This window comes from Apis florea, unplaced genomic scaffold, assembly GCF_048593485.1.
Source record: "Apis florea isolate Af1SG1 unplaced genomic scaffold, ASM4859348v1 contig_3587_pilon, whole genome shotgun sequence".
NCBI classification, from domain to species: Eukaryota; Metazoa; Arthropoda; class Insecta; order Hymenoptera; family Apidae; genus Apis; species Apis florea.
The window spans coordinates 2751295-2760701 of NW_028256789.1; the positions used below are offsets into that span (position 1 = coordinate 2751295).

Here is a 9407-nt window from a genome sequence, read left to right on the forward strand (position 1 = left end):
GGAGGACTTGTTGTCCATAATCCGGCACACAAGCAGCGATCATTTTTCGGAAGAACTTTAGCCTAAAAGAAAACGGCAGAAGAAATAAAAGGAAAACTAGCAATAGGCCATTGTTTACGAGTATTCTATACAAATAGAGGGCTCTCGCTCGCTGGATATTTCAAACAAAAGTGTTGCCAGGATTTCATTCATCTTTGCTGTCATTTAATTCTTGTCTACTTACTGGCCGGTTATCTCATCCTGAGGAAAAGAAATAAATCTTGTTAAATTTCTTGTGTTATGCCCTGGGTCGTTACCTGTTTTGACCTGTTGGCACCGATTCTTGGTTATTGCCTGGCCGTGAGAAAATTAGCACTGCAAGCTGGAATTTTTCAGGAAAAGAACAATAAATCGATTATAATACAGACAGCTAATTCATCCAATACGTCGAATAGATCGAAGGAAAACTCGTTGAGCGCTGAGACCATGGCTCCGAGTGCCGAAGAACAACGTCAAGGTAAAATGATTAAATGGACACACTAGTAATATAAGTTTCTTTTTGTTGGTATTATTTACTCGTGTCACGTTCGATAGATTATTCAATAGCATTTTGATTTATAAGCTTATTGCGAAATATTTAAAAAGAACGTAGTTTTCTCATCACGAAAACATTAATTTGCATATAAAACAAGGCAATTGCATATATATAAATGTAAATTCAACAAAAAATTTCTGAATATGATATTTAATTTTACTATCTGTTTATTCGATTTTTCTAGTTTTATGTATCATATTTGCTTTCACGTTTGTTCTCTTAGAATCAGCTCATTTTTGTTTTTTAGAAAATTTCACAAAACTGAGTTCTGCACTAAATTAGATTCTGCTATAAATAAGACGCGATGTAAATAGATATTCATGGCGACTATCCGAAATTTGCTTGACAAATAAAAATTTTCGATGTTTAACAAATAATTCGTATGATAGATAAATGTAATGTATTTTTCATTGAAGTAAAAACTAATAGAATAAAAGAAGTATATTTACAATTGCCTCTTACAATTATCATTTTATTTCATTTTATTAAAATGTTCGAATAATTATGATCTTTTTATATATGTATAGATAATTAATATCTCATCTTTCTTGTTATTTATTATTACTCAATCAATTATGCTTTTCAAAGAGGCGTTTCTGCGTTGTGCAGTCGATTCCCTTAATCTTTGTTTTCACAATGATAAATTTTATATCAATGAAAAAATGTGGCTGACATGAGACAAAATGAAAATAGTTATTAACAATAATGAAAAGCTAAATGAAAAGCTATTAACAATAAGAGAAATAAACAAGCATATCATATCGAAGAAAAAAATTGATTATCATTCATTATACCATTGCATTATACCGTTTTTTTGTATTTATCTAAATTTTACACAAAGATTTTAAGATTTTTGGAATAGATATCAGGCTAATATTTTTAAAATTTTGAAACAAATACGGTATATTTTCATTGCAATTATATATGCAATTATATAAAATCATATTTAAATTCAATAAAACAAATTTCCTGTTAAATGTTTTAAATGATCTATTATTCATAAATATTAAAATTTAATTTATCAGAGTCCAGAAATCCAAGGATATTATAAAAAATAATATAATAAATTATTAACATTTGCAGTAAAATAAATTAACAATAGACATTAAATACATGTATTGAATGATGAAGTAAATCAATAAAACAAAAGTATCCTCGTGTCTCTGATATTCAGGTAATTATTGTAGCTTCAAGTAGATGTTAAATATATTTTAAGACATGCGATTAATATTTCAATCTAATCTAATAGAACCGGTGATACGGTCATGGTGATAGGAACAACGATTTCTACTTTAAAGAGTATGTAAGAATTTGTTAGAGATTAACCTCGTAACAAAGCGTGAAAGGATTAAACATGGAAGGGATAGAAAGAAGAGAAAGAAACGAAAGGAAAAATCTCGTCAAGGATATTTCATGGGGAGATGTTATTAAAGTCTCGCTTTTGAAACGAAAAAATATTGTATACGCGTTATTGCAGATTGCATGCTAATAAGCCTAAAAGCACCATGATCGAGGGTGTGCCCTGAATTATTACTTTCGTGCACAGCTGTAGCATGTATAGTCGTGCATTGCTGTTAACACAATTATATTGTCCTTGCAAATGCACACGATATATTAGAGGCAAAATACATAATTGCTGATAGTTAGTTATGAAAGTCATATCATATCGTAAAATGTTTTACATTTAGTTGACGCAAATAATTCTTATCTTGAACTTGTTACGGTTGTTCCAATTCTTTATCAAATGATTTTCTCTTCTTTTTATCACGCTGCTTAAGTCATCGTACGATGTTCTAAGGATATCTAGCTCCTATGAATTTTTTAAAACAACAATGATTTTTTTCCTTTCAAAAAAATCGTTAAAGTCCTGGATATACGTATATACCAACACGCGTGGGTAGTTCATATTGCATTGCCCGTTCTGATGCAACGAACAAAGTTTCCTACAAGCCGATTATCGATTTTCCGCCACTGACCTCGTTTATATCCTGCGTATGAAACTTGTGTAAGAGTAAAAGTATACAAAGGAATAATATAATATAAAGGATAAAATAGACAAAAAGGAATTTTTAAATGTTAATCGTTATATCTTATCAAAACATTCTCATTCACATAGAAATCGTCTATTCGTCTATTATTATTAGCTCAATATTATTTCGCAGTAATATAATTTTTTACCATCAATATTTGCATTTACAGGTGTGTACTTGCATTAACATGAGTAACGCGATGACTATACGGATAAGGACACGCATGTGCGTCCGACACGATTTGAATAATGAATCGAATAACGACAGAAATCTCAGGTCAACGCACCAACTATTAAACTTCTTATTTCATGATTATTCTCGATGTTAAAAGACATCGTTCGATATCGATTCACTATCGTATAGATTTATAATTTCATATATGTAACACTTGATGTTGCACTTTGAATTATGAAACAATGTATTAGATCATACGATCGTTGGTGTCGAAAAAACATCCGTTTTCTATAGACGCGTTTTGTATTTCAATATTGATTGTGATGAGTCGTTTTAAATAGGTAACAAAAAACGTTTAAACATGATTTCTTTGATCCCGAGATTAAGATATAAGTAATTAATACAACTTTGTTAATATTATCTAAGCTGAAAAATACAAACATATAAGTAAAAATTAATCACGTATGATGAAATTGTTTCATGGCATACATGCCTTTCGTTATAATAAAAGTTTATCGTTTTTATTTGTTAAATTAATCCAAAATATTGATCATTTTTTCAAGTTTCGATTTTTGCGTTCAAGAACAAATTGAATTGTAAATTGAAATGTATGATTATCACGTATCTATTTCAATATTTTTTTCATGAAACGAGATAATATTTTCTTGCCCGTTGTGCCATTTGATTTCTTTATGTTATAGATATCGGGTTAATAATAACAATAATAATAATAACTTCCAAAAATTTTTTTATATTTACTTTTGTATATGAACTTTAATCCATTTTATATATTATCCATTTTATCTTTTTTTTTTTTTTTCTAACGTTTTACGTACGTAATAGATAAGTTATATTTCAAGATTTAAATTCTATTTTTTTTTTTTAAACTTCTTTTCTTTATGTCCATGAAACAATTAGAACGTTTATATTACAGTAATCGAATGAAAGAGCGAGCTTAATCAGAATATTGAAGAAGATAGGATTAGCTTTGAGATTAATAATGTGAAAGCAACGGCAATGAAAATGCAGCCAAAAGTACTCGTGCAAGGATTCTAAATATAAAATTCACTAACGTTGGCAATGTGGGAACTAATACGAAGGCAATCAGTACTTGTTCGAAATTCGCACGCTTACGAGTTGTTCACCAATAGCATTTACATTATTGATACCATTTAGTATTATCGATTCAATACTAGTTTAAAATCGAAGATTAAACGACGTTATAGTACACTATAAAACATGTGTATGATCGGTAAGAATTATTTTCGTATTTTCTTCGACCGATCAATAGTGAGAGAAATTTTGATTCGAATGAAATCTAGCTTGTGTTACTTGAATAATATATGCAATCTCATTGAATGTAAAATTCATGATTTATTTTGTTTCATGAAAAATTGAATATTTTATGAAACAAAACATTCTAATATTTTTATAAAAGAAAAAAAAAAGAAATACATTGAAAAACGAAATTTATAAATCTCGTTCCAAACATACATAATACAATAATTTGTTTCTTAAATATTGTTACAATATTATAATTCGATTCGGTGAATAAGCACGTCACAAGCGTGCTTACTGATCATTCAAATGGTGGCTGGCTAGTTTGGAATCATGCCAGATCTATCATTGTTAGTTTGATGCATATCTTAAAGTGGATCATTGTATATAAAAACGAGTAACTTACACATGTAAAAAATTTAAAACGAAAAATCTTATATCTATTTTAATCGTATACAGTTGTTAAATTTATGACTAATATATATTTTTCCATTCACTTCCGTTTCACAAAGAATCTTTAATAAATCGATAGCAATACGATGAATTAATTGATAATTATTAATTGAAAATATATAACTATATAATAACTGGCAATTTATTGTTTTTTTTTTTTCTGTTATTTTCAGAACCTAACAAGGATAAAATCAGCGTAAGATCGCAGGGAATAATGAAATCCCCGCGTAAATTCGCAGGAGTTGTGATAGCGATGTGTGGTTTACCAGGTCGTGGAAAAAGCCAAGTGGCTCAATGCCTTTCGCGTAGGCTGAACTGGAATGGCGATTCCACCAAAAGTAAGTAATACACCTTTATCAATGCTTGATAAAGAAACGATATATGCAAATTTACAAGAATTTGCAATTACATTCCTAATTTATTTCTAATTATTCCTATTTTTTCTAATTGTTTTAATTATTCTCTTTTTTTTTTTTTATAAATGATTATTCATAGATATATTTATAGTTAACTATTTATCTTCTTTATTTCCATATTTCAGCATGTTTATAAAATATCGATTTTTATATCATAAGCAAACACGTGATCAAGTGTTTATGACATATGACTTGTTATGAAATAACGAATGTATTAAGAATTTTTCGACTCCATTTTCATAACAAAGTGTTTCATAACATACTTTTCCTCAAGCTTTTCACTATCTATTCTCGTGCTATATAGAAAGATATCGTTTTTAAATCTGGAAGTTTAAATTGGGATAATACTTATTAATATTATTTTCATAACTTGCCTTTTGAAGAAGATTTCATGAGAATAATTCAAAATCCATATTACTTACTTTTGGTGGAATTCCACTTATTATTATATTTTTTTGTTTCCAGTAATGAGCGTCAGCGACTATCGGAGGAAAAGATTGGAACCATACGGTGAAGCGGTGTCGCACGAGCTATTTCGTCCTGATCACACAGCGAATACTGCATTGAGAGCATTGGCCCAACGAGACGCGATGCATGACTGTGTCGCGTGGCTCACAGCCGGGAATTCCGTAGCTGTAAGCATTATCGAGAAAATTAAACATTTGCCAGAAGATTGGCGAAAGCGTGAAACTCGAACTGCGTCTTGAGATGAATCCAATGTCGATACTTGAACACGCGCGGTTGCATTCGATGAAAGAATTGAAGCAAGTCCAGTCGTTGCACGTCTGGCAGGAAGGAAAAATACAGTTGATTTTTTTTTTCTCACCGAAATAGGATGAACAAGAATTGTCGCAAACGAATATAAATATGCTTACACGATGGACAAGATAAGAACAGAAGCCGGTTGTGCCAGTCTACCTTTCTCTTAGAAAAACCAAATCTTGTCCTACGAGTTTTGCTTGCTTAATATATTATACTTTTTTAATCTGACATTTTACGATAGAAATCGTAATGGCATAGAAGATAGCTTAAAATCATTTCATTATTTACATATAGTATATTTTAGAGATAATGAGGAAGTAAATTCTTCATATTAATAAAAATAATGTATTTTAAAACCGAACTGAACATATATAAGTTCATAATTAATTGGATATTTTTCAAGCGAATATTTTCTCTCAAATATAAAACAAAGAAAAATGTAGGAACATTGATTGAAAATTGAATTGCGAATCATTAAGAATTTTTCCGTTTAAAGATCCTGGACGCCACACTGGTAACACGAGCGCAGCGCACCGAGGTCTTCGACTATTTTTCCGGACAACTTGGTTATCGCGTCCTTTTCATCGAGTGTATCTGCGATGATCCGGTCGTTCTGGAGAGAAATTACAAAGACATATTGCGATACAGCGCGGATTATGCTGGCATGGATCCGGTACGGGCTGAGGAGGATTTACACCTCAAGGTAGCTCATTATATTAGATCTTATGAGCCGATGGACGAGAAGACGTATCCTCGAATCCGTATCGACACTGGCAGCATGGACATCGAGACTTGCAAGGTGTCAGGCCATGTGGAGTCAAGCGTACTTGGATATCTTGGAAGTGTTATGGTCAAACCGCATACTCTTTATTTCTCTCGGGTTGGTAATCGATTAAATTTTATACTTGACACCGATTTTAGAAACGTTCGAGTCTACGATACTTTTTTACGAAATAAAGACTTAGACATAGTTATTTTTAATCAATAGCAAAGCGTGTGCATGTTGAGTCAGATCATGGCACTTGTAATCATTGAATAGATTAATACACGTAAATAAACACTTCATTTTCAACGATATAATTTCATAATAAAGCTCGATGTATTGTTGAAACGCGCTTTGTGTTTTCAGGATTACGATATCTTATCAAAATCTAATGCTTAATATGATTATCTACGAGGATTTATACGACTCTTATCTCATTGATCTTATTGCCATTTTATTTTTTTCTTTTTTAACGTCATTATACTTTAATTACTTTATATTATACTTTAATATTATTTATAATCTTGTTCTCCTTGAATTATTGAACATATGAAATAGCAGTCTTTCTCAATTATAGCACGGTGAAAGCGAGTTCAACGTATTGGGTAAGGTTGGTGGCGACGCGGTATTAAGCACACGTGGCGAAAGATACGCACAAGCATTGGCCACAAAATTCAATGCTATGCGAATTCCTGATCTGCGTGTATTGACCAGTCGTCTTCGAAGGACTATCGCGACTGCACGTGGAGTAGAGGCACCACAAGAACACGTAGCTGCGCTTAATGAGCTCCACGCTGGTATCTGTGAAGGTCTTTCTTACGAGGAAATGCAAGAGCATTATCCGCAGGTAATTCAAAATCCCAAACAAGTTTCAACACATTTTAAAACATTTCTTTGGATTAACTCTCTTAATCTTTATCACTCTCTCATTCATTTTATACAATTTAAGCATATACTATATATATATATATAAGTAGAAAATACTTATACCTGTCTCTTGAAAAGGTCTTGAAAAGAAAATTTCTAAAACTTAATCCAAAGAACCGTTTGAAATCATTCAACTTTCTGAAACTTTCATGTAGTAAAAAGTTTAAAATAATTCAAATTTACATTGTCTTTCACGACATCTGAAAATCGATTTTCTCAATTCAGGAATTTGCATGGCGCGATCAGGACAAGCTGCGCTATCGTTATCCATGGGGAGAAAGTTACATAGATGCGATGCAACGCGTAGAACCGATAATTGCTGAATTGCAGAGATCTGACAACGTCTTGGTGGTTTCCCATCAAGCTATTCTGCGTTGCATTATCGGTTTCTTCATGGATAAGAAGCCAGAGGAGCTGCCTTACATGGAAGTACCATTGCACACTATCATCCGAGTTAGCAGCCAAGGTTACAATTACAAGCTCGAGTTTTTCAAGCTACCGATCGAATGCGTGAATACTACCCGTGTCAAGCCGAATAATTGTAGCGCTGATAGAAGCGCGGATGATGCTCTGATAACAGTCCCACCGCATTTCGATATACCGGATCCTTGGAGAAATCCTGGCAGTGGACCTACTCTCGTCCAGCAACACTGAGAAACCGCTCGACGATCCACGATCTCGTCGAAAATTCGATCTTTGTTCGGTTGCAATTTCAAATTTTAATAATAATATCTTGAAATTTTGGTTAAATTTAAGTAGAATAATGGGGATTAAAATTGAAATTATTATACGAAAAAATTAATTGAGAATATTTTTAGAATGTACGTAGATCGTTTTAAGGTATCTTATCGTTTTAATTTAAATTAATCTATAAGGTCATTTCATATATTTGCCGATATCGTGGAGTATAAAAAAAAAAAAAAGAAAAGAAAAGAAAAGAAAAGAAAAAAAAAGAAAACAGGGTCGAATAACTCTTGAATAATTTAATATTGATTCTATTTAGAATGATGATTTTGATTTTCGATTATTTTTATTGACGAGAAATTCTTTGACACTCAATTTTTCTTCGAGAATTTTGTTCTCATTGGCAGCAATTCTATATCCTGCTGCGGAGCCCTCTATATACGTTTAGTTTTATTAGGAATTATATATCTAAACAATATTGTATTAGTTATATATCGTAGGGAGTAGATTATACGACAAATATTTTAATTGTACATTTAAATGTGAAAAGGTAGATAGGATTGAATTGTAGGGGATGCGAAGCACGGTCTCTCGTTTTAATTTCAGAATAAATATTAGTGCAACGAATATAGGAAAGATATTTCATATTTTCATACTTAGATCATAGAATTTAAGCTTATGACATTTTCTTAGTTCCTAAAATAATCGTCTTATCTTCGAAATTTCAACGACGTAAGAATTTCTATTTCTATTTCTAGACAATTGAAACTATAGCACATATGAAATTTAATTGTTAATTAAATTAACGATATCTCTGTTAACAAATAAATAACAAATATTTTGTTTGTAGAAATGTTAGGAAAGTGATAGATAAAATGAATTTTTACGCACATTAGGACAATTGTTAATAGTGCATTGTCTTTTAAAAAAGTATTTTCCACTATGAGAACGCGAGAAACAGTCGACACGGATATTACTTTATACGAGAGGCGCGTTTTTTCATCGATTGATGCGTTTCGGTTAGGATTGTATATTAATAAATGTATATTAAACCGCATAAATAAGCATAATATTTCATTAGGCATCACGTGGAAATCTTCGAGCATTTGCTGTAAAACATCCTCGAGGATTCACGAATGCAGAATGTGAATTAGAATGAAAAAGAAAGAAGCTGTACGGATATATTTATTACGAAACGATAAGAGAGACAAGAAAAGAAAATGGGGAAATTATTTTTTTATAAAAATTGAAAAAATTTTTGACCCCGAACAGAAATTGTTTCTCTTTGATTTTCACGAAATAAATAAAAAAAATCATCTAGTCTATTCATTGGCGAACATTTTGAC

General features: G+C 31.2%; 1 protein-coding gene across 3 annotated transcripts; it reads left to right on the plus strand.

The window, feature by feature from the left end:
- Positions 1-279: 279 nt before the first annotated feature.
- Positions 280-9377, plus strand: LOC100868001 (6-phosphofructo-2-kinase/fructose-2,6-bisphosphatase). Of its 3 annotated transcripts, XM_086914344.1 has the most exons (7): positions 357-496; positions 2774-2880; positions 4683-4847; positions 5391-5560; positions 6184-6567; positions 7028-7297; positions 7603-9377. In XM_086914344.1, the coding sequence occupies exons 2-7, from the start codon at positions 2853-2855 to the stop codon at positions 8029-8031; spliced, it is 1446 nt and encodes a 481-aa protein (XP_086770470.1). In that variant the 5' UTR covers positions 357-496; positions 2774-2852; the 3' UTR covers positions 8032-9377. The 3 variants fall into 3 exon arrangements, with proteins under 3 accessions (XP_012340498.1, XP_086770470.1, XP_012340499.1); XM_012485044.2 differs by lacking the exon at positions 2774-2880 and having other exon boundaries at positions 280-496; XM_012485045.2 differs by lacking the exons at positions 357-496; positions 2774-2880 and adding an exon at positions 3683-4030.
- The last annotated feature ends 30 nt before the right edge of the window (positions 9378-9407 follow it).

What these genes read in the sequence shown, in the direction of transcription:
- LOC100868001 (XM_012485044.2), top strand. Translation starts at nt 280, where the DNA reads ATGCCCTGGGTCGTTACCTGTTTTGACCTGTTGGCACCGATTCTTGGT. An exon ending in ATACTCTTTATTTCTCTCGG is followed by an intron (nt 6,568 to 7,027) that starts GTTGGTAATCGA and finishes TCTCAATTATAG; the next exon opens with CACGGTGAAAGCGAGTTCAA. An exon ending in TGCAAGAGCATTATCCGCAG is followed by an intron (nt 7,298 to 7,602) that starts GTAATTCAAAAT and finishes TTCTCAATTCAG; the next exon opens with GAATTTGCATGGCGCGATCA.